We start from the raw sequence: 27,809 nt of genomic DNA on the forward strand, positions 1-27,809 counted from the left end.
CACATTTTAGTGATTTGTCTTGGGCGAGTGATTGTTATCTCACCGAGTCTCAGTTTCCTTATCTGTAAAATAGACAACTATCTCAACAGCACAGGATTTTGTGGAAAATAAAATAAAATTTTACATAGCATAGGTGTTAAGTCCTTTTCAAGACAGCGATGTGCACTTTCCTCCAACATTCTTCTTAAGGGAAGGAAAAGTCTCTGGAAAGCAGGAACTGGAATTTGGTCTCCTGCCCCCGAGATGCCCCTCTGGAAGGCAGGGGAAGCTGGCTTTGTGCACACAGTCTCAGGTGCAGCCCCCTCGGAGCCTGAAGCCAACCTCAGGAGACGCCTCGGGGGCCAGAGACCCGGGGGTTGCAGAACTCCGCACGGGTCTCTGGACCACAGGAGAAGCCCTCAGAGGCGAGGGGCTGGGTCTCCTGCGGGTCTCCAGAGCTGAACTGCTTACCCAGAGACCCAGACAGCGCCCCATTATGAGGCGGTTTGCAGCTGTGTCCCGCGGGAGATAAAGGCCGTGATTTATTCCGCACGTCTGAACGGAGCCTAATTATACGGGGCAGGACACAAGAACCCTACAGCGAGTGTCCTGAAAGACTCCCCTCTCATTCCCCCCCAAGACTCCTCAGCCTGCCCTCCATCCCATTCACAAGACCCTCCTCTCCTGGGGTGGCGTGCGGGCTTGGGAGCCTGGGCTGGTTGCCCTGGCAGCAGGCCCCTCCCTGGGCCCCCCATTGGTAGGAAGCGATGGGGGGGGGCCTGAAACATCCTCTTGTGTCAGTCCCAGCCAGTTCCCCCACCCAGCTCGCGCCCACTCCGCAGCTTCGAGGACAGCCGCACACTCGGCCTCTGTGACACTCGGGGGCCAAGCTGTGGTGGGGGTAGGGCCCCGGGAGTGGGGACACTGGAATATTCACAGGCTGGTGGCAGCAGAGGCAGCCCAGGAGGAGTGGCCCACCACAAAAAAAAAAAAAAGACCCCTTGGGAATGAAGCCGCCTTTCAGGGCTGTAGAGGCCGGAGTCTTTCCTCCCCGCCTTAAATAGCTGCCTCCCACCAGCCTCCCCACGAAGCCCGCAGCACCCACCGACCCCTGCCACAGGACCCCGGAGAGGTAAGGGCTGGGCTGGGTGGCCAGGAGGGGAACTCAAGGGCCAGCTCAGGAGCGGCTCAGGGAGGAGGCCTGGTGGGAGTGTCCCCGTGACTGGTGCCTGGTTGGCTGCCCCCATCTGGGTCACAGGGCAGGGGGTGAATTACACACAGGGGGTGAATCTCCCTGCATGGTGGTCTCCGTGAAGGCCCTGCTCACCCTCGTGGAGGGAGAGCCTGCCTGGTCACCGAGGACCTTGTCTTTTCATTCTGCACTGGGTCCGGAGGGATGCCAATGGCTTGAGGAGGTGGCCCTTGGACTGGCGGGTCACATAGGAGCTTGGAGACCCAGTCACAGATGTAAGGCCCTGATGTGCCTTCTGAGGCCAGGGCCATGTCCCTACTTAACTGACTGACTGTGGTAGGTCAGAGGGTTCTGGGCCTTGGCTTCCCACCCTGGGAGGAGGGATAGCCGTGCGCTGCCTCCTGGCAGTCAGGAGGGGCAGCTTGGAGTGGCGGGTGCCCTTCTCAGTCATTCTACACACACAAACACCTCAGTCACTTGTCCCCAGCCCTCCTTTGGGCCTTCCCCAGGCACACACAGGGTGCGGAGGCCGGGCGGCTGGTCAGCCTGACAGTCCAGCATACCCGCATGCTGGGCTTCTGGCCCCACTTCCTGGGCTAAAGGTGGACGGCCCAGTCTACGCACCGGTCTATTCCTCCATCCTTCCATCCTCCTCCTCTCGAGCAGCTGCTGTGCTAACTGGCCTGTCACTGCACCCCTGAACTAAGCCAGTCTTCCTGCCAGCCGGCTAGAGGTGAGATGAGAGGTCAGGACCGACCAGCTGCGAGAGGTCTGCAGGGCGTCTGCTCTGGGCTGCACCCCAGCACTCAGGGTGGAGCAGGAGAAGGATGCGGCGAAGTTGCTGAGGACACAGGCCTCACTCCCCCCGCCCCCAATACTCAGGGCTGGCTTCCCTCCCTCTAGTGCTTCTGTGGCCCAGCCTCCCTGGCAGAGAGTGTGACTGCTGGGAGGTGGGTCTTCCAGGGAAGCCCCCCAAGTTTTGCTGCAGGTGAGGGTCCCCCAGAGGGTGGCAGAATGGAGGCTGCTCTAGTGTCACAGTCCCACCCTCTCCTGTCCACACTCCCACCTTTGGGGGCAGCAAGAGAGATGGCAAAGAAGGTTCCTCAGAGTGGGGAGGCGTGCTGCAGTCTGGGAAACATCTTTATGGCAGGCAGGTGCAGGCTCAGGGTTGCATGGTTGAGGGAGCAAGGAGGCTGAAGAGTTGCAGGCTAGGGAACAGGTAACCCACCCAGACCCATTCAGCTAATGTACTTGGGGAGCAGGACAGAAAAAAAGAGGAACCCCCCACCCCCGTTCCCATCCCCCAACCATGACTAAAGAGAGGGAAATCTCAGGACGACATCCTGCAAAGTGAAAAACATCTCCCACCTTTTATCTTGGTAGCTTTTGATTACACACATCCGAGCCCTACTCCCTGCAAGCTCTGTAAGGAGATTGAAAACCACTGACTTATCATATGTGCAAATTCCTAAGGGGGGAACTGAGATGCCCTCCCATCTCTCCTGACCCTCAGAAGGGGGTGCACCCTGCTCCCCATTGTGACTCTGTCCCCACTAAGTTTGATGGAGGGCTTCCAAGATCCCAGCCTGAAGCCCAGCCCTCGTGTGCGTGAGGGATAAAGCAGCCCCGCCAAGCTCCATGCCCTGGTTTGCTTTTCACTTCTTGCCCAAATCCAGAAAGTCTCTGACACAAGCCCATCCCAAGATAGATATTGGAGGTGCCTTCAGTGATTCTAAGGCAGTGTCAGTGTGGAAAGAAAGTGTCCTGGGGTGGGGCTGGCTGGCACAGAAGGCCACAGAGGGCGGCTTCTGGAGCTCCACAGAGGGTGACGCCTCATGGGGTCCAGGCTCCCTGGGGCCCATCTGCTTACTCCCTTCAGGTGCATCCTCAATCGAGCTCTGTCTCCGGCCGAAGCATGAATGGCCTCGAGGTGGCCTCCCCAGGTCTGACCGCCAACACTTCCCTGGCCACAGCTGAGCAATGCGGCCAGGAGACGCCGCTGGAGAACGTCCTCTTTGCCTCCTTCTACCTCCTGGATTTCATCTTGGCTTTCGTTGGCAATGCCCTGGCCTTGTGGCTTTTCATCCGCGACCACAAGTCGGGCACACCAGCCAACGTGTTCCTGATGCACCTGGCCGTGGCCGACTTATCCTGTGTGCTCGTCCTGCCCACGCGCCTCGTCTACCACTTCTCTGGGAACCACTGGCCGTTCGGGGAGATCCCCTGCCGGCTCACCGGCTTCCTCTTCTACCTCAACATGTACGCCAGCATCTACTTTCTCACCTGCATCAGCGCTGACCGCTTCCTGGCCATCGTGCACCCCGTCAAGTCTCTCAAGCTCCGCAGGCCCCTCTACGCCCACCTGGCCTGTGCCTTCCTCTGGGTGGTGGTGGCCGTGGCCATGGCCCCACTGCTCGTGAGCCCACAGACCGTACAGACCAACCACACGGTGGTCTGCCTGCAGCTGTACCGGGAGAAGGCCTCCCACCACGCCCTGGTGTCCCTGGCCGTGGCCTTCACCTTCCCGTTTGTCACCACGGTCACCTGCTACCTGCTGATCATCCGAAGCCTGCGGCAGGGCCCGAGGGTGGAAAAGCGCCTGAAGAACAAGGCTGTGCGCATGATCGCCATGGTGCTGGCCATATTCCTGGTGTGCTTCGTGCCCTACCATGTCAACCGCTCGGTCTACGTGCTGCACTACCGCGGCCGCGGCACCTCGTGCGCCGCCCAGCGCGTGCTGGCCCTGGGCAATCGCATCACCTCCTGCCTCACCAGCCTCAACGGGGCGCTCGACCCGGTCATGTACTTCTTTGTGGCCGAGAAGTTCAGAGATGCCCTGTGCAAACTGGTCTGCGGGAAACGGCTCTCAGGCCCGCCCCCCAGCTTTGAAGGCAAAACCAACGAGAGCTCGCTGAGCGCCAGGTCGGAGCTGTGAGACCAGGGAGGGGCACCCGCGCCAGGATGTGGTGCCACCCAGACCCACGAAGGAGAAATCCACCTCTTCTCCAGCTCATCCCCTGACCTTTTCCCTCCAACCATGAGAAAAGAAACTGGAAGCTCGGGGCGTCACTGTCTTGTCCCCCCACCTCCCCGGGTGAGACCCATCTCCCACATCCAGCTCCAGCCGTGGCAGTTTTACCACCGTGGCAGCTTTCTGTGTACCACCGGCCATGTGTGAAAGGCTGAAGGCCATGGAGGCACAGACCCCTCAGAGGGAGAGCTGGTGCTTAGCTGCTGCCCCTCTGCAGACTGCACTGTCCCCCGCCCCCACTACAGCAACCAGATACTCGGTGACTTCATCTGCAGCAAGGCGATGGGGGTGGGGAGGAGGTCCAAGGATCCCTCCCCAACAATGAGTGTCTTTCTTCCCCAAGTGCCTCCTGCTAGGCTCTCAGCCTCTTTCCCACTGGAGAGAGGCATGGGGGTGAGGCTTGACAGAAAGATTCCCCTGGCAGGCAGTGGCAAATAACCCCCAGAAAAAGAGAGGGGGTGAGGGGGAGAGCTGGATATTTCCTAGGAAGTGCAAGAAAGGGCTTTGAGGTCCCGTTTGCCGGTGACTGGGCCAGGAGACTTGTGTATTAAAGGGGTACAAAACCTACATTTGATTGCTGAGCGCTCCAAGTACATTCCATGCAGGTCAGCAGGTGACCTCCAGGGAATGTGGCCCATGAGCTCCGTGTGGGGTTCTCCACCCTCCCGCTGGAAACCCACAAGCAGATCTGGCCTGACAATCCCGGGAGCTTCTTCCAGGTGATTCCATGCAGACCTGCTTCCTCTGGAGTCTAGCTCGGGCACCCTGCAGAGGTCATGGTCACAAAACTGGAGTTTTGTTACCATCCAAGGACACAGAGTAGGGAGAAGGGCCTGGTGTGTGAGCCTGTCTCCCGCTAACTCCGTCCCAACAGCGGGTGTCCTGACCTCAGTACCTCCTCAGTAACCACCACCAGCCTTGGCGTCGACCAAGCTGGAAGCTCTCTCACTTTACTGGGTGGTATGGAAGACACTAACGATCTTGGGTGGCTGGAGATCAGGCACTGCGGCAAGAAAGAGAGGCATGGAATTGAGAGGTGCTGAGAAGCCAGAGGGGAGACACAGGGAGCCCTGGGCCTGGCCGGGAGGAGGTGGCAGGGATCCCTACTGCTCTGTGGAGTGGGGAACAGGGGAGAAGGTGGCAGTTGTGCCTGCTGTTGGCGCTGCAGAGAACTGCATTGGGAGGGAGCTCAGTGGCATTTTGAACCTTGGGGATGACTGAGTCGGACGTGTAGAAAAGGAGAAGGGGGTGGCTAAAGCAGCAGGCTCTTGCTCCAGTGGGTGGCCAGGTGCCTTCCCTAAGAAAGAAGAGGGGTGTGCAACAGGACTGCCTCTAGAATCTACTCCTGAGGCAGTAAGAGGTACCATGGGTGTAGGACAGATGTGGGAAATGAGACGGAGAGCAAAGGAACTGCTGGGGGAAAAGTGACCAGTGAATTCACAAATGCACTGGGGCCCCCTTCAGCCAAACTACAAGGAGGGAGGTGGAAGTCTGGGGTCAGCAGCAAGGCATGGCCAGCTTGCTGTGCGACCCCACATGCGGCTCCAAGCTCCTCCTAAGACTGCTCTGCCTTCCTCGAGGTTGCCTTCTGTCAACTCCAGTCCTGGCCATCAGCCTGCATGCTCTCTCTCCAGCCTTGTGAATTCTTATCAAGTGTCTGTGTGGAAGGAGGGGTGCTCCCAAGTAGTGCTCAGGGGCCTGAAACATTCCTGGTGATATTTGGCCAACAGGGCTGGACCCTTCAATGGTGGACCATATCTGGTGGTGCTTGGCTGTCCAATACTATGTTGGGGAATCAAACTCAGGTCCTTGAGCATCATCCCTGACCCCTTAGCTGTCTCTCAGGCCCCATTCAGTTTCATTTCTTTTTTTTTGTTTTTGGGTCACACCTGATGATGCTCAGGGGTTACTCCTGGTTCATGTGCTCAGGAATTACTCCTGGTGGTGCTCGGGGGACCATATGGGATGCTGGGAATTGAACCCAGGTCAGCCGTGTGCAAGGCAAACACCCTACCCACTGTCAGCTTCATTTCTTACCAGCAGGTTTTGGTAAGACAAAAGGCCATGGACAAGACACAGGCTCCTAAGCCCAGCTGATGGGGACAGGGTTGAGTTCTCCTATCCTGGACCGACCTCTCACCTGCCCGCATTCTTCACGAAGCCCAGGTCAGCCAGCTCCGCATCACACAGCTCACAGCGGAAGCAGCCCGGGTGCCAGTTGTTGTTCATGGCCTTGATGACTCGGCCGATGATGAACTCACCTGGAAGAGAGAGGTCTCTGCTCACCTGGGTGGGGCACCAGCCGCCCTGCCTCTCTCTGAAGGACTTTCCTGAGCCAGGTCCCAGGAGCCCTCTGAGAGCTGGGCAGGCCATGTTTGCAGGGGTTTGGAGCTGGTGCTCAGAGAGTGGGGGTGAGGGAGGAGCCCCCTGCCCCCGACTCCCCAGGCCCGAGGACTGTGCTGCGCCAGCTCTTACCGCAGGATCCACAACATGGAGCAAACAGCATCTGGAAATCGTGTTCACAGTACTTTCGGCCTTCGAACTGCAAACAGGACCAGCAGAGAAAAGGTGACCCACCAGCGTCATTGCACAGAGCTGCTCGCTGGGCTTGGGCCCATCAGGCCCTGCCCTGGGTCAGGCTGGACATAGCGCCTCTTTGTATAAGGGCTAAGGCTGCAGGGGGAGGGGCACCCACCCCTCCTCCAGAGAGGATTTCCTGGGGCAGGAGGCTCGAGGAGCTGCAGGGTAAGAGGGACAGAACTGAGACAGAGGGTATTCAGATGGAGAGAGTGTCAAGCCCTGGGTTCGAGGACGGGAGGAAGCTGGAAGGCATAAAGGGCGAGGGTCTCGTGGAAACTGGGCACTCACTTGGAAGGCCACTTCTCACAGATGCTGCCAAGGATCATGGGCCTGGCTGGTCCTGGGAGCAAGGGGAGGGCTGGGAAGTGGGGTGAGGGGCGCATGGGCCGGGAGGGCGGGATGAAGTTTGGAATGTTTGTGTCCTTCTGCTCAATTTCCTGTGTTTGCCACGTGTGAGAAAGCCGTTTCCCCCAGAGGCCATACAAGACGCAGGGAGAGGAAAGAGAAGGGGGGCACAGAGGAAGAGTTTGGGGTGACCCTGAGAGGGAATTCTGATTCCTCCCGCCAGGGGAGCCAGTGTGGACACCAGCGGGTAACCGAACTCGGAGCCAGCTGGACCGTGGGACCTCTGCACTTTTCTTTAACATAATTTTTTCCCCTTTTTAAAATTTTCTTTTTGGGTCACACCCAGCAATGCTCAGGGGTTCCTTCTGGCTCTGCACTCAGGAATTACTCCTGGCAGCGCTTGGGGGACCCTATGGGATGCCAGGAATTGAACCCGGGTCGGCTGCATGCAAGGCAAATGCACTCCCTGCTGTATTATCGCTCTGTTTCTAACACGTTTATTTTCTTTGCAAGAAATGTGACTTTTAGGGATGGAGAAATATACTGGGGTTAACTCACTTGCCTTGCATAAGGTTGACTCTGGTTGGTTTGATGCCAACAACAGCACATAGGTGCCTCTGATTTACCAGGACTGATCTCTGAGCACAGTCAGGTGGAACCACTGAGCATCTCTAGGTGTGTCCCCCAAACAAACTTGGCTCCCTCTTCTTGACTGTCCAGTCTTATGAGTTTGCAACTGGTAAGTGTCCTACCCAGTAGCTGATTGAGGTAGCAGGAGTTTAGATCCCATTCAGCAATGGGGATTTCCTGAGCACCTCCTGCATGCAGCCTTGGGGTGCCTGAGCTCCAATCATGCATCTCTTCCCTGACCCACCGCCCTCATAGATGGCCAGCATTTCCAGGAGGCACCATCAGACGGACACCTGCTTCACTCTGACTCGGTAGATGACATCCCACAGCCCCCCATCAGCCAATCCAAACGTCTCTGTCCTTGAAATCCAGCCTCTGGACACTGGCCACGACAGACACCAGGGGTGTGTGACAGAACTGAACAACGGACTCTGGGTGGGCTGGTCTGTACTGCGGGACAGTTACTATGGTGTAAATGATACTGTGGCCCACGGGTCAGTGTGGGTTGAGAAGAGAAGGGCCCGTATGATATTTCTGTATAATATAATATAATACTCATGTATAATATTCCCACCACTAAGGTACAATAGTGACAAGTAGCAGCAGATGTCAGAAGCATAGATATAGTAAAATGCAATAAAATAATTAGGGGGGGTGGTAAGTTTTGAGTATCTATTACCTTGGTTTTAAATAAAGTTGTATCTATTCCAAGTTTATATCATTACAAACAATTTTCTGTGTGGTATTTGGGACAGAACCCAAGGCCTCACACATGTGTGTTATGTGTTCTACCACTGAACCAAACCCCTGGTTGTTATTTAGTTCTTTGGGCCACACCCAGCTTGCTATGTGGCTCTGTGCCTAGGGGGTCACTCTAGGCAAGACTTGGATACTATCTGGAGTCCAGGGACCTGAAGGTTGGTCGGCTGCATACAAGGTAAATGCTCTGTCCAGTGTACTAATGCTGCACCCCTTCACTTAGCTTTGAATAACGACCCTGGTTAACAGATAGTTGATGAGACTATGGAAAATTTAACAAATTGCTCTTACGAGTCACAGGGGGCAGTCTAAGTCCCTTGACTTTCTTCAGGATTGTTGCAACAATCCGCTTCCGATTCCTCCTGGTTTTCTAGCTCTGGCCCTGGGTCCGCTCACTTCTGAGCACAGTAACAGGACTGTTCTATCCAAATTTTGGAAAGAGATTGTGACTGTTGTACACCCTGCTGTGAATTTTCTGGAGTGAAATATTAAGGCCCAAACAAAATCCCGTTTCCTGCTACTGCCTCTCCTTTTCTCCTTCTAGCACAACTGCTTCCCAAGGCTTCTCATATACCCTGCATGCTCCCACCACAGGGCCTTTGCATTGACTGTGCCCTTTGCATTGGCTGTGTCCTTTGCTGGGTGCCCTCTCTGCACATGCAAGGCTTCCTCATCAACTTCAGATCTGTTGAGACATTACGCATCTCCAGGCTCCTCGAGTCTGCTTAGACCAGAGAATACAACGTGTTTTCATTCTGTTACTATCTGATGCCCTGAGAAGGTGAGTAGCATGGCTTAGGGGTTTTGCACCAAAAGCCTCCCAGAGTCTGACTAGTGGAAGTTGCATAAACAGGACTTTCCTCAGCCCCCATGGCCACAGGAGAGCCTTAGTCTGTTCTCGGAGGTGAGGGAGGGATCAACACGTAGCTAGCAAGGTTCTGTGTGAGCAAGAGAGCGGCTCAGCTCAAGGTCTGGCCTGACTGTCCCATAGGGCACTGGCCCTGAGAAGGCCGCTTATGAGCCTCCCTGGTCCAGAAGGCAGCTGTGAAGGGTCCTGGGAACAGCTTACCTCATAGAAGAGACCCTCAGGGAATGGCCGGAAGCACTGGGCACACACGAAGCAGTGCTCGTGGTAAAGTTCTCCATTGCTGTTGACGATGCGCTCAGCAGGGGTGAAGTGGGCCTGGCAGCGCTGGCACTCGGCATTGGCCAAGGCATTGGACATGTTGCTGGGAGGGAAAAGCAACAGGAAGGTTAGCACTGGAAAGGGCAACGGGGGAGGGGTAGACGGGGCTGCCTCCCTATGCATTCAAATGCTTTTCTTTCTGTTTTTTTTTTTTAAATTTTTAAATTTCGGGTCACACCCAGCAATGCTTGGGGTTACTCCTGGCTCTGAACTCAGGAATCACTCCTGGCGGTGCTCACGGGAACATATAAGATGCTGGGGAATCGAACCCGGGTCAGCCACGTGCAAGGCAAATGTCCTACCTGCTGTATTATAGCTCCGGCTCCTCAAATGCCTTTTTAAGAAAACCTGCTATCTTCTTCCTGGTGACTATGTCCACACTGTAATCACTCAGGCCAAGCTGTCTGCCACTGCCTGTCTGCCACCGCTCCCCCCACTTTCCCCCCCATGGTGTGAATGTGCTAAGTGCTAGTGCCTGCCAGAGGTTGCTGAATGCCTTCCCAGGTGACAATCCTACAGGACCAAAACAGTCTCCATGGCACAGATGACCTGTCACAGCTTGGCGAGCATGCACGAACTGCTGGAAAACTGCAGTAGACACAGGCAAAGCTGAGATTAGAAATCAGCGCCCTCCCACCACTCACTCCCTGGTCCAAGTTCATAGGGCCCATAAAGGAGTCAAGGTTGGAGCCCAATTTGGCCAGACTGTAATGGTTCTTTCCTCGGGACCATAAATTATTTCAAATCCTCTGCCCCTCCCCAGCCAACACATCAGGTGTGAGTCTGAGCTTTGGGATGGGAACATGGTGGGCAGAAAATCGCTTCATCTCCTCAACCCTGAGGAGCAACTGTTGTGACCCGGAACTATCCGGCACAATGTCTATACTGCGTCCGCCCAGGGTACCTGTGGCAAAGCCTAGAGACCGCTTGTGGGGTTCAGTGGGCTGTGCCATGTGCCTGGTGCCCAGGGCCTTTGCCACCACAAGGAGAGCCAAACAGGCTTTTAATCCCAGGTGTCAACTACAGTGAACTGGTGGTGGCCTTAGGATGACTGGATGAGAAGGCTGGTCAGGTTCAAGGTGGCGAGACACATCGGTTGGCAACGTTTGCTGGCAGAGGGGCATGGCTCTGCTGACCACTTGGAGATGTCTCAGCTGCAGGCTCTGGGGAACTGAGTTCCATCCCTCCCTCTCTGTCATAGCACCACGGGAAGTTCTGAGCATGTGACACTTGGAGGAGAGCTGGGTGTGGTTGCAGAGCTGGGAGGAGGTGCTGCCTCCTCAGGCCTGCGGGCACTGGGTCTATATTGGGACAGCTGCTGCCATGTGGACATGGGCTGGGAGCTGGGAAGAGGCAGGCAACCCCCAAACACCTGCCACACACACACACACACACACACACACACACACACACACACACACACACACGAAGTCACGCCAGGCAGGCAGGATTCTTTCTGCTTTGGCCTTGTGGTGGGACCAAAGCCCAGTCCTCTGTGTCTCAGGCTGCAGGGCCCAGGAAGAGGGAGCGGGGCAAAGGCCAGGATGAAAGGGAAGCTGTGTCCAGCGCCACAGTTTCCTGAGACCCGGTGGCTGGTCTCCAGGAGGTGGACTGGGCAGGGCGGCCCCAGGGAACTGGCTGGGACGTCGTCAGCGTGGCCAGGGTTTCCTGCCTAAGAACACTGTGAACCTGGAGGCCTTTTCCTCCAGGGCACACGCCCCTGGGGGAGGGCGGCTCCACACTTGAAGGAGAACAGCACCTTCTGGGTCTTGGTACAGCCAGCAGTCAAGAGGAAGTCAAGTCCTGTGACTGGAGGTCCAGAGGACCAGAAAATGAAGCCGAAGTGAGGATTCGAATCCAGCTCCCTGGCCTCATCTTGCGCACGCAGCCAACTGAGCACAAAGCAAGCCCGTCTTCCCTTTGTCCTCGCAGGTCTGGGCCCCTCAGGAACTCACAGGCCAGCTGTGTCTGGACAGTAGCACCTTCTGCCAAAGCCCAGCTCTTGGGTGGCCTCCCTGCGGCACCTGCCACTCTGCTGTCATTCCGCAATCTCCATCAGCTCCCGCCCTCCTCCAATCAGCTCTGCTCCATCACCCCAGTGGGCTGGGACCTGTTTCCTGCTGGAACCCTATGAGTCCCTCCCTTCTCCCCCTCTGTTTTTCTGGAGAAGGAAAGGAGTCCTCGTCTCCTCTCCTCCCCTTCTCTCCCCTTCCTTCCCCTCCCCACCTCTTCTCTCCTCTCCTTTTATTTTTGGGTTTATGAAGAGTTCCCTGCCAGGTTCTTAGTCCTCTCAGGTCAAGATTTTAGCATCTATCTCCATACTTCACCTGAGTCCTGGCCACAAGTGGGCAGAGTTTGGGGTATCACCATCCTCCAGTACTGCCTGTCTATCCTAGCTTAGGGCAGGAAACTCTCCAGTTTCCTATGGCTGGTGGTCCATGCCACCCTGCTTGGAAATACCAAAAGCACTCCCACCTAGATCTTCTCTCTGGAGAAAGACAGAAGCATAGACAGACAGACAGGCAAATAACTGTGCCCAACAACTAGATCCATCGTGGAGACAATGTGTCCTGTAAAAGAGGCAGTGAGAGAGCAGAGTCCAATAGGTCCCTTCCACACATTCCAGCTCACACAACCCACAGACAGCAGCTGGGGGACCCCAGAAAGAGCGCCAGCTTCTCTAGATGTTCAGTCCTCATCTCTACAGAGGTGTGCCAGAGGAATGGAAGCCACCTGGCAAAGCTGAACTGAAGAACTTGGCTCACAACATGTTGCACAAGCAGCTAAGTGTGGGATAAAGGAGTTGTTGTTTCTTGCCGTTCTGAGCCTTTCAGAGTCCCTTCACTCAAGCCCAGTCCAAGGAAAGGCTCAGAACTGCAAGAGGGCAAAGGGCGGGAGCCACAAACATTCCACATTCTGCATCGCACATTCCGGCTGAGCACAGGGAGCACAAAGTCTTCCCAGTAATTCCCCAAGGAGTTAATCCTGCCTCACCCCAGCTGGACAGAGCACTTGTGTGAGCACGCTCGCGCGTGCATGCGCACACATACACACACACACTCTCTCTCTCTCTCTCTCTCTCTCTCTCTCTCTCTCTCTCTCTCTCTCTCTCCTTTCTTTCTCTCTCTCTCTCTATTACACATACTTGACATACACACACATACTCTCTCTCTTACACATACACCACACACACACACACTCTCTCTCTCCTTTCTTTCTCTCTCTCTCTCTTACACATACTTGACATACATACACACGCATACTCTCTTTCTTACACATACACCACCCACACACACACACACACTCTCTCCTTTATTTCTCTCTCTCTCTCTTACACATACTTGACATACATACACACACATACTCTCTCTCTTACACATACACCACACACACACACACACACACACACACACACACACACACACACTTCCAAGAATATGCCCGGCCTCCTGGAAGTCAAATCGCAGAACTGGGGGAGAACACAGCCATCTAGAGACCAGTTCCCCTTCCCTAACTTCTCCCCCCCAATGCCCCCCGTCCTCTATCGATCATTCTCAGTCACGACAGTTAACACAGCTTGTTTCCAGATCTAAGAATGTGGCAAGAAAGTGGAGTCCAGCAGCCCAGGTACTCTGTGGGAGACGGCCCTCGGCGCTGACTGTCATTAGCAAGCCCCTGTGTCCTTCTTGCTCCTTGGCTGCGGTCTAGAGTTGCCTCCTTCCGTGGATTCCCTCCCCAGCAGGGCCCATCAGTCCTGGATTACCCACTTTCCTCAACTGTGGCTCACTGCATGGGATTCTGAATCCTCTGGGTGCTAAAAAAAGGGGGGGGGGGTTTCCATTCTAGTCCGGCCACAATCAGGGGAGTTACTTGGCCTGCAAAGCCTCAGGGTCCCCACCCCAGCAATGGGCTTGTCAGACCCATAGCATCATGCATGTCCCTGAGGGGAGTCTGCTACCTCCTGGGCACAGCTCCATTGTCCCAGCTCCCCACTCCCCACCTGGCTCTGTCCCTTCCCCCTGACCTCTCAGAAGGCTTTCGGCTTGAACCTGCTGTCCCTGGAGGCCTGCCTGACCACACAGTACTAGAGACCTCACTGGTGGTGCAGTAACCAGCTCTCTGCTTCCTTTACTCTAGGGTGCCCATCCCCTTCTCTAAGCTCAGTATTCTCTCCCCTGATTTATCCCCAACCTCCTTCTCCAAGACCCCCACTTGTCACGATGATGCCCCAGAACTCCAAGCTTGTTTTCTCCCCAACATCTATTAACTATTTCCTCCAGAGAGGCCCCGGGGAGCCTCAAACTCTCTGGTCTTGGAGGCCTTTCCCCTATCCCCGAGGCTTGATGGGGATACCCATCATCCAAGTCCTCCCCTTACACCTCCTCCACCTCATTTTTATTCACTTTCAGAGATGCCTTGAGGCCTGTCCTGAATCCCACCAATCTCACTTAGCTGTGTCTAAAAGAATTTAACCAGGATTTTTTTTTTTTTGGATCACTGTGAGATACAGTTACAAAACTTTCATGTTTGAGTTTCAGTCCTACAAGGATCGAACACCCATCCCTCCACCAGTACACATTCTCCAACTCCAATGTCCCCAAGATTATCCCCTCATCCCCTTTCCAACCCTCCCCCTGCCTCCATGGCAGACAATCTCCCCTATACTCTCTCTTCATTTTGGGGCATTACGGTTTGCAACACAGACACTGCGAGGCCATCGCGTTTGGTCCTTTATCTCCTTTCAGCACCCGGGGTGAGGAATGTTTAAGGCCATGCTCTTGGATGCCCCAACTGGCTCCTCCATAGAGCAATAAGAGATGCTCCTCCAAAAGCAATAAAAGATGGCCCATCTGCAAGCAGGGACGGGAGGGGGGGGGGCTCCGGGGAGAGCCCTGTCCAGCTGCCGCCCCCTCTCAGCCCCCTCCCCAGGAACACGCCTCCCAGGAGCCGTCAAACTCCTTCCCCCTCGCCGCCCACCCACGCGCTGTCCCCACACCCCTCGCCGTCGTCGGAAGGGCCAGGCCGGGTGTCCGAGGAAAGGCCCAGCGCTGCAGCTTTCCGGCCATTGTCCGGCGCCGACCCCGCCCGGCCCCGGCCACCTACCCGGGCGCGGAGGGAGGAGGGCTCTGCCGGTGCTGGCGCCGCCTGTACAGCCCAGACGCGGCCAGCGCGCCCAGCCGGGCCGTCATGGCCAGGGCCTCGTCGGGGTGGTCGCGCCGCGCGGGGGTCCGTCGTCGGAGCCCCCTCGCCCGTCCCCTACGTCCCGGGCTTGGGGAGCTGCAGCGGCGGGGGCGCGGGGCGCACCCCGCGGGACGGGAGCTCACGTTACACACTGCGATCTGCCAAGGGCAGCCGAGTCAGCGCCGAATAGAGAAGGATATTGTTCGCCCGCGGGGGCAGTGAAAGCCGAAGCGGGCCAGGAGTGGGTCGAGCCTGGGAAGGGGACTCACGGGGAAGGTCCCAAATGGCAGAGGCGAGGACCATGGTGATGACAGGACAGGATGCTTGCCAGGTCCACCCCCAACCCCGGCGCCCCCCCCACCGCCCCCCACCTCCGGGTGGACAGGAGCTTGGGAGGAAGCCGCAAGCACCCTGGGCATGCTAGGAGTGCTGCAGGATCTAGGAACCTGTCAAGAAGCTGGGGAGCGAGCGCCACCCATGCCACATTCTGTCTTGACTCCTTTCTTCAGAGCCTGGAGCTCCCCAGAGCACTTCAGAAGATCCAGAATGGGTAGTTTTAATGCCCTGCACCTGACCAACAAAGAGCACCCAAAAGAAATCCTTGCCGTCAAAAAGGAGAGCACTGATGTTCCCCCGGTTTGTCAGTAGGAGAGCCGCAGCCGCTCCCACTTTACATGTGTTTGACCCGAAAGAGATGGCCCGAGTTGCTGGGGTCCAGCAAGGTCGGCATCTGAACAGTGACTTCTGCTGGCTAAGCAGGCATCACTGTCAGCAATAAAATGAAGATCCAGAGAATGCACAAAATCTTTAACATTGATCCATTTTCCTGACAAAGCTTCAATCCCTGATTGAAGATGAGCAGTATCTTCCTGTGTTTCCCAAGAGAAAAAGATGGGAGCCATTCCCTTGAGCAGGATGCTGGCCCTCCTACTCTGGTGGCGTGGAGCGACTGGTCTGCACACAGATACCAGGACCCTACACATCCTTGGCCCGCAAAACCGAACATGAAGAAGCACTCATTTAGCCATCCTGGGGGGCAGACCCCAAAAGTAGTTAGTTGCATTGCATGCGGTATAATTTATAAATGCGATGCTATTCCAAGATACCAAACACTGATTAATTCTGTAAATATGTTTTTCGAAGCTGGTTCCAAGGACTAAAGGGCATAGAAAGGCCAAGTCTGGAGGAGCTCACAGTAAAGGTACCATTCCTTGCTTCAGACACAGATACTGGAATGTTTGAAAAAGTTGATGTAGAAAAGACTTCCTTTTTCATTTTTTAAGGGGGAGGTCATACATGGCTGTACTCAAGCCTTAATCCTGGCAGCCTGTGGAGGACCATATGAGGAGCTAGGGATTGAACTATGGCTGACTGAGTGTAAGGCAAATTCCCTGCTCACTATCTCACCAACCCCAGAAAAGACCTTATAGCAACTTCTAAGTCAATGTCCTCAGGCCTCACCTTACTCTATTTCATCATCCCAAACTCTGCTTCCCATGGGGAAAGCCTGGACACTAGGACACAGCGATTTTTCCCCAGAGACACAGTGTCACAAATCACCATCACCACCATCATCATCATCATCACCATCATCATCATCATCATGGTATTTTGGCCTTTGCACCACATCCTAAAACCAGGGATTACTATGGTCCTATGTTCAGGGATCACTGTTGGCAGTGCCTGAAAGACCATAAGCAGTTCCAGGGATTGAACTCAAATGGGATATGGGCAAGGCTCGTGCTTTCTGGCCACTGTACTTTCTGGCCCCTCACAATCCTTATTAATAAATGAAGTTCAAAATTATGAAACATTCATCAATCAAAAAATTGGTCACTGTAAAAGGGAATCCGAGAGACCCTATTTGAGAAATTGAGAGGTTGAGAGTTTGATTCAGCCCAAATCCTGGCACAAGCTTGCTCCTTTGTTTTGAAGTCTGCCTTGCAAGGATATGTGTGTGTGTGGCGGGTGTGGCACATCAGCTCCCCAGTCAAGAGGACACAGTTATAAAACCACAGTAAGAATGATGTCTGTCAGCAACAATGGCAGAGCAAGAACCTCTGAAAGCCCATCCTTCCTTAAAAGCAATGAAAACACTAACATAATTGTCCTAATATGCTTTTTTCAGAGCCATGAAAAGTAAGGCTAACAGAAAGCCAAGAAGCATTTGATCTAGAGAAACAGATGAATCTTGTAAGTGTAGTGAATTTTATGGTATTTTAACTTTCTTAGTCCTTAATTCCTACTCTCTAATTCTGTGGCTGCCATGAAAAATGATAGTCCATAGTTCCAATAATGGGGGAACAGGCAGTGTTGTAGCTCTTTCAAGTCTTCATTCAATCAAATCTTATTAGTTGATCTATTCTTCCCTGAAAGACCTGATTTGGTAAATTTGTCTTTATGTGGCCTCAGTCTAAAAGTTGTGAAAAATCTCTTCCTGGAGAGTGTTTCTTTTTTTTTTTATTAGTTTATTTTTAATTAGAGAGTCATCGTGAGGGTACAGTTACAGATCCATACATCTTTGTGCTCATGCTTCCCCCATACAAAGTTCAATAACCCATCCCTTCACCAGTGCCCATTCTCCACCACCCGTAAACCCAACATCCCTCCCCCCTTCCCCAGTCTTGTCTCCCCCCACCCCACCCTGCCACTATGGCAGGGAATTCCCTTTTGTTCTCTCTCTCTGATTAGGTGTTGTGGTTTGCAATAAAGGTATTGAGTGGCCATTGAGAGTGTTTCTTAAATGTATCTCCATCACTGCTTTCTATGATACTATAGCTGCCACTAACATAGGCAATAGAATAAAGTTGGGGCAAACAATCTGTTAATCAAAAACCTTACGAGGAAAAACTGAGAGGGGGCCAGAGTGATAGTACAGGGGGTAAGGTGCCTTTCAGTTTGGTCCCTGGAACCCTATATGGTACTCTGAGCCTCACCAGAAGTGATCACTGAACACAAAAGTCTAAACACTACTGATGTGGTTGCCTCAGAAGGAAGGAAAGAAAGAAGGAAGGAAGAAAAAAAGGAAGGAAGGAAGGAAGGAAGGAAGGAAGGAAGGAAGGAAGGAAGGAAGGAAGGAAGGAAGGAAGGAAGGAAGGAAAGGTGAGAGGGATGGAGGGACAGAGGGAGGGATGGAGGGAGGGAAGGAAGGAAGGAAGAAAGAAAGGAAGGCTGAGAAATAAGATGCCTTTTAGGGCATTTGGATTAAAAACTGACATAATACTGGGAATCTATAAGAAAGCCTGGACTAGAGCAATAGCAGAGCAGGTACGGCGTTTGTCTTACATGCAGCCAACCCGGGTTCAATTCCTCCGCCACTCTCGGAGAGCCCAGCAAGCTACCGAGAGTATCTTGCTTGCACAGCAGAGCATGGCAAGCTACCTGTCATGTTTCTGATATGCCAAAAGAGTAACAAGTCTCACAATGGAGATGTTACTGGTTCCCGCTCGAGCAAATTAATGGACAATAGGACGACAGTGCTACAGTGCTATAAAAAAGCCAAAAACTGGCTGTGTGCATGCCTGAGAAGGTCTAAGCTTTTGGTGGACCTTTAGGGCTGTGCAAAGAGGAAATGAATGCTAAGGAAGAGTTAGTGCAAATTTCGTAGTTGAATGTTCAAAGTGTGCCCATAGTCCTCAGCAAATGTTGGGAAATTTCTTAGTTTTAGGCATTCAAGAAAATATTGTTCAGCCATTAGCTGGTTACTAAACTAACCAAGCAGAGACTTCGGTGGCAAATGACAGAAGCACATTATGTTATTCTGGAGTTGAAAAATTTCTGGAGTTGAAAAAAGATACTGAAGCTATCGTTTGCATTAACGGAGAAAAAAATCTGAAATAAAAAATATAACCTCTGCCTTAATAAACTAGAAAGAGATGAGGAAACTAACCCAAAGTAAGATAAGGTTGGAAAGAGCAGCAATAAATAGAAATTAGAGAAAAAAACAGAAAATCAATAGTCCAAAAGTTAATTTTCTGATGAGGTCAACAATGTCAACAAACCTTTAGCTGGATTGGTCAAGGACATAAAAAGACTACTCAGATGCTCAAAATTTGAAATAAAAGAAGCCACTATATTTAGTGAAATTGAAAAGATTTCAATGAAATACTCTGAATTGTGTCAATTACAATAGCATTTTATAAGAAATATATATTTAGAGGACTAAATAAATATTTCTTATTTATATTTAGCCTCCATCCACAGTTCCCCCAAATCTTGAAATTTCCTATATATTAATATGAAAAATGTGCTCTTTTTATGTAAATGGGATAACTTTGGGGGAAGCACTCGATATGGGACCTAATTGTAGAGAAGCCAACCATATGACAGATGATTAGAACTTCCCGTTCTATTCCCGGGCTTCTAGGGAAGGATACTGCAGATTGTCTTCAGTTGTCAGTAACCAATGACTTAATCAACTGAACCTATGCAATGATGACTCCACTAAAAACTCAAAAAGTGTTCAGGTTTGAAGAGAGTGGCATTTGTGGTGAGGGCTTGGAAACTCAATGTTCTTTCCCCAGACCTTGACATTTGCATTTGTTCAATCTATTTAACCCTGAGCAATATCTTCGCAAAAATGAGGATCTAGTGAGAAAAATGGGTTTCCTGAGTTTTATAAGTTGTTATAGCAAATGGAAGAAACTGAAAGAAGGGGATTGTGGGAACTTTTTACTTATAGTCAACAGTCAGGGGCACCTGGGCTTAAGAATAGCATCTGAAGTCTAAGACAGTCATGGAAATCTTGAACTGGTGACAGATTAGTCATGAATAAGTAACAAAATGAGGCTGACATCTAAAGTGGGGGTCGATTTGGGGATACTGAGTCTGTAACTTCCAGATAAAAGTTGGGACAGGTATGAATTTTCAAAGAAGTCTTTTTTAGTCACCAGTAAGAAGGGGGCAAAACACTTATTTTTCTTTTTGTTACAACAAAATCCCTGCAATGGCCCCCACCCATTTACATTCCAACTTTTTACTGAGATCATCTTAGTAAGACATTCCAATTATTAACAGTTGAGATACTGGGCCAGGCATCTTCTTAACCACATATCTTACGAATGATGAAGTGTTATTTCCTAATTTGCATTTCTTCACACCTAGAATGCTCCCTCACTCAGGTACCTAATCTGTAAGTTTAAGTGCATTCTTCTCTTGTTTTGCAAGAAAGATTCTGGAAATTGCAACGAGTCTATCAAAAGACAAATGCCTTGTCTCCTTTTACCTCTGCTGAAAATATTCCACTTGTCAAAATGATATAAACAAAAGGCTGCTCCAGGAGCAGAAGTGAGGAAACTGCTACGCAGAGCCCTGTTAATGTCTTCCTCCAGGCAGACCTAAGCTTTAAACTCTGGGAAAAGCTCTTTGATATTTTATTTTAATTAGTAAGTCTATAAAATATGAGATGATATCCAGGTAAATAGTACCAGAGTTGAATAAATTTCTCAGATATCCTGCTGGTATCTATGAATTGCTTGTTGGTTTAGGGAAGTCTACACATGCATACACACACACACACACACACTACACCACACTTTGGAATTAGTTCTGGAAACTCTGAACACTAACAAATTAAACAAATCTAGCTAAAATCAACAAATTCTTAAGAATACCACAAGTTATAAAAAAGTGACTCAAGAAGAAATTGAAAATACAAATAGTCCAGGAGATGTGAGATATTGGTTTAATAATAAAAGAAATTTCCACAAGGACCCAGTTTTTTTTGTTTGTTTGGGGGCAGTCACAATCGACAGTGCTTACTTCTGGTTCTGTGCTCAGAAATAATTCTTGGGAAGCTCCAGGGACTATTTGGGGTGCTGGGGATGGAACCAGGATCTGCCATGAGCAAAGCAAAAAATTCACTATCCACTATACTATTGTTCTAGTCCGTAGATAATTTTATTATTAAATTCTGCTAAGCATTTAAGCAGAAGTAAATCCAGTTTTCACAAAACCTTCTCAACATTCATTCAGGACAGAATAATTCTCACTTCATTCTGTGGGACCAGAATTTCTCTGATATCAAATCTATTCATTGCAAAAACAAATGACAAAAACAACTATAGGATTGGTGTAGGAGTTCTGTAATTATAAAACAATGACTTCAGTAGTATTATACACTATAATTCTTTAAAAAATAAATCAAAAGAAGCTATAGACCAATATGCCGTATAGACATAGGCACAAATGTCCTCAATAAAATAAGATATGCTATACCATCACTAAATAAATTGTGTCAGGAATATTGCTTGCTTGTTTTCACATCCAAAATCAATGTAATATGCATTGTTAATAGAATAAAGGGAAAGTACCGGATAAATATCTCAATAAATGCAGAAAATGCATTTAACAAAATTCAATACTTTCATAATGACAAAAAACCCCCCCAGGAAATAAAAAACACATTGCCAAAATAATAATAAAAAGAAGTTTTTTCAATCTGATAAATATTAGAGCTAATATCACACTTAATGACAAGAAACTGAAAAATTTTCCTCTAAGTATTGGAACAAGAGCAAAAGATTTGGGTTGGATAACGCAGCAGATAGGGCACTGTGGCTGACCTGTGTTCAATTTCCAGCATTCCACATAGTCCCCCGATAATGCCAGGAGTAATTAATTCCTGAGTGAAGAATCAGGAATAAGCCTTGAGCACCGCTAGGTGTGCCTCTCCCCCCACCAAAAGCAAACAAACAAACAAATAAAAATACAATATTTTATCTTGCTATTTCTTTTTAACATTTTTCTTGTTTTAATGAGGACAGTCAATCAAGAGACAGAAACAAAAGACATTCAAATTGGAAAGAAAGATGCAAAACTACTTTTGTTTGCATATTGCAAACTCATATATAGAAAATCCTAGAGCAATACTCCAACCCACACACCACAACAAAAATCAAAACAAAAAGCAACCCCAAATATAAATATCTATTGCAATATAATAAATAATTTACCAAGGTTACACAATATAAAATCAATATATAAAATTATTAGTAATGAGACACCTGAAAACAAAATTAATAGAAACTATCCCATTTACAACATCAAAAAGAATAAAGCCTTTAGGAATAAATTCAACCAAAGAAGTATAGGAGGGGCTCAAGTGATAGCACAGAGGGTAGGGCGTTTGCCTTGCACTCGGCCGACCTGGGTTTGATCCCAGCATCCCATATGGTCCCCTGAGCACGGCCAGGGGTAATTCCTGAGTGCAGAGCCAGGAGTGACCCCTGAGCATCGCTGGGTGTGACCCAAAAAGCGAAAAAAAAAAAAAAAAAGAAGAAGTATAAGAGTTACATACTGAAAACTACAAAACATGGTTGAGAATATTAACGATCTAAATAAATGATGTTCATGAATTGGAAAAGATAGTATTGTTGAGATTACAATTATTATCTCCCTGTACCAGAAAGTACAGGGGGTTAAGGTGCATACCTTGTCATGCAACCAACCCTAATTTGATTCCAGGCATAATGTATGACCCCCAGAGTATAGCCATAAATAGCTACTGAGCACCATCCAGTGAGAAAAAAAAAAGACCACCCTACCATCACATTGACATGATTTCATCACAAACCTTTCCAAAATTCTATTTTTTTCTTTTTTGTTACAGAAATAATCCTAAAATATGTATGGAAATGCAAGGGACCCACAATAATCAAAACAACTTGAAAAAGAACAAAATCATAGTACTCACGTTTCCTAATATTAAATATCTCACTATAGGACGAGAAAAGATGCTTCAGGGGTTGAAGCATTAGCCTTGATAGGGCTGACCCAGTTCAATCTTTGGAAATGCTTTGGACCTGAGCACAGTAAGACATCTAGAGTATTGAGCAGGGAGTACCTAAGTACCCTAAGTATCATCTGGTGTGGCTCAACAATCCCCTGAACCCCTGCTCTTCACACATGCTCACATACACCAACTTTGCCAAATTGCAATAATTAAAACATTGTGATATTGGCAAAAATGTTGACATGCATATCAATAGAATAGAATAATTTTTATAATTAATCCAGCACATTCATTTTTATTGAAAATCAATTTCAATCCAACACAAATTAATTTTCAACAAGGCTGCCAAGACAATTTTGTCAACATATGGTGCTATAAACACTGTATAGTCCTATGCAAAATATCACAAGTCGCTAGAGAAATAAATATTAAAACTGCACTGATACCACTTCACACTCGCTAAAAGAGTTTTAGTGAGTGTTAGTGCAGATGCTGAGGATTGGATTCTTCATGCATTTCCTGATGGATATTTTAGAAAAGCAGAAACACACTTTGAAAATCACCATGACAATTCCTCCAAAAAATTTAACAAAGTTAGCATATGACCCAACAATCTCACTCCTAGATATATACGCTCAAGAGAGATACATTTAGGAGTGTTCACAGAAGCATTTATCTTCTGTAAATGTTAGAAATTAGAAATAATTTAAATCACCACACAAACTAAATGTGGTTTATCTGTATAAGCAGTGGAATGTTATTTGGACAGAAAAGAGAATAAAATGCCAATTCCTGCTACATCATGAATGAATCTTAAAAACATTATTCTAAATGAAATAAGCCAGGGAAAATGCCATATGATAGAGTGTCTCATAAATCAGGTAAATTCATAGGTTGTCATGGCCTTGAAATTGACTACAACTCGGTGTGAGGTTTCTTTGGGGGGTGATGACAATATTCTGAATTAGTGATTTTACAGTCGGTTGACAGTACTAAAAGCCAACTAAAGGCATACTTTGGTGAATTTTGGGAGAGGGGAGAAGTTTGAGGAACAGGAGCATGTGACTTATACCTTGTGAGGATAAGACCCCAAGTTTAACGTTCTAAACTTAATGTCCTAACTCCATCATAGACTCTGGTGATCACCCGTACTATATCTCAGTGGACTCCTCCGTAGAGATGGCCCCTGATCACCCTTTTCAAAAGTGACAGAAATTGCTGAAAGCCTCTGTGAGGTAAAGGAAGATGGAGGTTGTGTGGACAGGAGTCTAATTACCCCATTCTATACTCACCAAGCATGGGACCAAGCCTGTGGCGCATGTGATCCATTTCACTGAATCACAGTTCTGTGTTGGCAGGCTAACCCCCTGAGCTCACCTTGCTGAGTCCCAGGTTCAATTTAGAGGATCTGCCCCTCACAAGCTGGACCTCTGGCCAAGGGGTATAAATTCCCGGGGTCTTAATATTCTCCCTATAGAACCATGGTCATGCTCTTTGACTGTGAGAGAGATGTGGATGATTTGAAGGTGGTAAGCTGGCACCCAGCATTCTCCCCATGCATGACCTCTCACTATGCTCCACACCCATGTTTAGGTCTTTCCCAGGCTTCAGACCTTCAGAGGCAACTACGTGCCAGTGTTTCCTCTTAGACTTGTCATAGCATCTCAAACACTTCCTGGCCCAAACTAGTCTGCATCTATAATCTTGGCATCCTCTTACACCAGAATCCTGTCATTTCAGCCCCCCAAATCCCTGAAGTTCAACTTCTCTCTTCTGTCGCTTGTCTCCTGACCAGTCCTCCTCACCATTTCTGTCTTGACAGCCTGTTCTCTGCACAGCACCTGCCTGTTCAAGTCCCAAGTGCTCTCAAGTCACTTGTGGCGTTTCACTGACTTCTTCCTGGTCCTGCTTCTCCGGTTCTGTGGAGTGCTGGAAAGTGAGGCCGTTGGCAGGGAGGCCCCCTGAGGGTGGATCTTGCAAGGATCATCCTAGTGCAGGCTGACTGGAGTGATGTGGGGGTGAACCAGGATCCAGAGATCCTGGAGAGCTGCCTTGTCATCTTGACAGGGAGCAGTGGACAAGAAGAGGGCCTGGTGTGCAGCAGAGTGATATGAAAACACCCTTGATTCTGGGATAGGAAAAATATCACTCATTCCCAGCTTGGCTTAGATTACCCATCCCTTGGCTACCTGACCCCATCCTGGGCTGTGGAGAGGTAGCGAGCCTGGCACTGACACTGTGGAGGCTGGGAAACTCCAAAGAGGGCATAAACCTCTGCCCACCATTGACTCTGAGCATGAAAACCAGCCATGAGCAAAGCATGAAAGAAAGTCACCCAAGAGTGCCAGAGGGAATCTCTGAAGGGCGGGGCCTGGTTGTCTTGTTTTTCAATTCTGGATTTTTTCCTAATTCAAGGAGGAACTGCATCATTTTAAATCCTAACAGAGTTTCTTGTTCCCTTGTCTTCCTCTGTTCTTGTGCAATTTAGTGACCAGCCTTTCTCAGACATGGGTGTCCACTGAATCCCCTGTAACAACCAGCCCTTGCATCCACTTGCCTGCTCCCCAGCATCTCTGGCTGCGCTGTGGGGCTGGCTGAACTAATGGGCCCTGAGTCTGGAGAACACCCAAGGTGAAGTGGCCCAGGAGTCAGACCTGCCTCTGGGGCTTCGATAGCTTTACTTCCGTGGGGAGTTAGGGCTGAGCCCCCTTGGGGTGACAGTTTCCCAGGAGCTTGTTCCTCCATCTTACTGGGCACAGGGTCCTGCCTGAGGTCTCCTGGTGTCTTGATGTCAGCCTGTCTTTTAGCAGGCGCATACAAGGCAGAAGAAAAGGGGAGGGGGTATAGGAGGACAGGGATAGAAGGGAACAAAATGCACCAGGATTGTGGTAGGACTTTGCTGTTTTGGGGCTCCCAGGGCTGTCTTAAGACCTAACAGTAGTCACAGTGAGCCCTGGGAATGGATTACCACGGTGTTTACCTCCTGGGTCTGGGTCACCACCCTGTCCTTCCCAGCTGCTTCCACTACTGAGTGCTGCCTACCATTCTCCAAACCCCTTTTCTCCAGCAAAGTTTCTTAGCCTACAAACACCGAGCAAGGGGTCATGGAGATGATCGATCATTCTCCTGCCAGGGCTTAGCTGGGCCCCAGAGACCAGCCCCTCCCATCCAGTGCTGCTGAGTCAGACACTTGAACCCTGCCAGGTTCCAAAAACGGACTCCGAGGCCACCCTGGCCGGACCCTGGTGGACATGTGACTGGCCTCATGAGTCACTCAGTCTCTGGGGGCCTCTCTTACCTCATCTACGGAATGGCAACAAGGGGCCTGGGAACGGAGGCTGGGGCATGCTGAGGAAGCTGCCCCCACCCCCCAACACTTGGTTTGGGCACGGTTTCTGGCACCCACACGGGTCCTTCACCTCCACTCTCAGGAACACCATTGCTGGGGGCAGAGGTGGGGACAGAAGCTTCCCCAGGGGAGATTTGCCAGGCACCAAGCAACTGGGGGTCGGACAAGGGGCACAGGCTCTCCCTCTGGGTTGAAGGCTTTGCAGCTTTGCTCATGTGTGACTTTGGGCAACTTCTGATCCCTCTGGCCTAGCCCTGCAGGGAGGTGAGGTGAGGGACAAGAAGCAGGTCCCCATATTCTCCCCGGTGGGCAGTGGGGCAGGCCAGAGACTTCACCTGTTGTTGCCCAAAGTCATCTGAAGGGACAAATTGGAGGGAACTACCCCTCAGTCTACTTTTTTTGAAGCATGCCTGACATACAGCATTATATTAATTTTTGGTGTCAACAGAATAATGTAACACTTGTCTGTTTGGGGAAATGACTGCCCACCGTAAGTCTAATTAACATCTGTTTGTCACCATTACACACACACACACACACACACACAAACACACACACACACACACACCTTATATAGAAACCTGTTCTCTCTTCACTGACGCACTACAATTCTCCAACTCCAGCGCCTCTGCTCACAGCCCATGCCCGTGCCAGATGTGTTTTAGAGCTGGGAACTCGGTGCTTTCCGACCCTCTGGGCGGCGCCTATTATGCACTCCCCCCGGTTGGCAGCCTGGTCGTGACAGGTGCCGCCAGCCCAGAGCCAGCCCAAGCCTTGGCCACCCCCGCTAGGGTGCCCCAGAACTGCTGCCTTTCCGGAGAGGGTGGGGTCTGGCGGCAGGACCCGTCTGCGACCCGCTCCAAAGTGCCCCTTGCCCCTTGGCGACTGCACCCCCGACCCCCTCCCCCGGGGTGGGTAAGGGGCCGTGTTACCTTCCCGTCATGGTGACTGCGCTCGCAGGACCCCGGTGGCCTCCGGACTCGCTCGCCGCCGCCGGCCCGGCGCCCTTCAGCAGGTCCGGGGCGCCCAGCGGGGGAAACGCCCAAAAAAGGCCAAGAGCGGCTCCGCCCGGGCGCCCAGCCCAGCCGCCGCTCCGAGAGGGGTGGGGACACCGGGAGGTGGGACGGGGGTCGCCCCGATCGGGAGGTGCTAAGGTCGGGAACAGGGGGCGGGGACCCACGAAGTAGGGCCCTGGAGTGAGGAGGAGCGCCGCGGGGGTACTCCGGGATGCGCCCCGCGGACCGCGCCGCCCGGCTCCCGGGACACTAGCTGAGTGCGGCCTGAGCCGGGCGCGGGTCACGTCCTCCCCGCCCGGGCTTCCTCGCCACCTCCCTGGATTCCGGGCATAGTTTTCCTTTTAAAGGGAGTGAAGTTATAATAAACGCTAACTAAGGCGCCCCCCTAGCCCAGCCGGGACGCTCCGCCCGGTGCTGTCGCTTCATCGTCCCCGGCTGCACCGCAGTAGGGACGCTCACGGGCAACGGTGGGGGATGGAGAGGGGCTGTTACTGAGACCACCGCCTCCCCACGACCTTCAAACCTTGAGTTCACGGTGGGCGTGGGCTAGCGGTACTGGGTGGGGGTTGGCGGGGTGGGCACTGCAGTTCTTTAATTCCTGAGACGTACTGTCTTAGGACTGTCTCCCAGGGCACTGGGGACTCCTAGTCCTGTCCCCAGCGGGACCAAGGTCAAGGGGATTCCCTTGGGTCTTGAACCTGATTGAATACTTAGAGGCCAGGCCAGTGCCTTTTCCAGAAATTAAACTTTTCAGCCAAGTAGGTGATATATCTTCTAAAATTTAACAAGAGAGGATGGAGACGGAAACCAGACGGCCTGGCATTTATCT

The 27,809-nt window shown here is 51.0% G+C and overlaps 2 protein-coding genes across 5 annotated transcripts in view; one reads left to right on the forward strand and one right to left on the reverse strand.

The window, feature by feature from the left end:
• The window catches only part of LIMS2 (LIM zinc finger domain containing 2), a 33,297-nt gene extending 6,012 nt beyond the window's left edge, over positions 1 to 27,285 (reverse strand). Inside the window, exons 1-4 of one of the 3 annotated variants that reach the window (XM_004608123.2) lie at positions 14,806 to 15,063; positions 9,586 to 9,745; positions 6,678 to 6,744; positions 6,343 to 6,463 (exon numbers count right to left, since the gene is read on the reverse strand). In XM_004608123.2, the coding sequence (XP_004608180.2) occupies positions 6,343 to 6,463; positions 6,678 to 6,744; positions 9,586 to 9,745; positions 14,806 to 14,891 (434 nt within the window). In that variant the 5' untranslated portion in view covers positions 14,892 to 15,063. Of the gene's footprint in view, positions 1 to 6,342; positions 7,149 to 9,585; positions 9,746 to 14,805; positions 15,064 to 26,896 lie in introns of those variants that run through there. The other 2 variants (XM_055120910.1, XM_055120909.1) reach the window with 2 other exon arrangements.
• Positions 640 to 6,485, forward strand: GPR17 (G protein-coupled receptor 17). Of its 2 annotated transcripts, none has more exons than XM_055120912.1 (2): positions 640 to 1,111; positions 3,051 to 6,485. In XM_055120912.1, the coding sequence occupies exon 2, from the start codon at positions 3,087 to 3,089 to the stop codon at positions 4,104 to 4,106; it is 1,020 nt and encodes a 339-aa protein (XP_054976887.1). In that variant the 5' UTR covers positions 640 to 1,111; positions 3,051 to 3,086; the 3' UTR covers positions 4,107 to 6,485. The 2 variants fall into 2 exon arrangements, with proteins under 2 accessions (XP_054976887.1, XP_054976886.1); XM_055120911.1 differs by having other exon boundaries at positions 647 to 1,111; positions 3,018 to 6,485.
• Positions 27,286 to 27,809: the final 524 nt, after the last annotated feature.

Source organism: Sorex araneus, chromosome X (genome assembly GCF_027595985.1).
Source record: "Sorex araneus isolate mSorAra2 chromosome X, mSorAra2.pri, whole genome shotgun sequence".
NCBI lineage: Eukaryota > Metazoa > Chordata > Mammalia > Eulipotyphla > Soricidae > Sorex > Sorex araneus.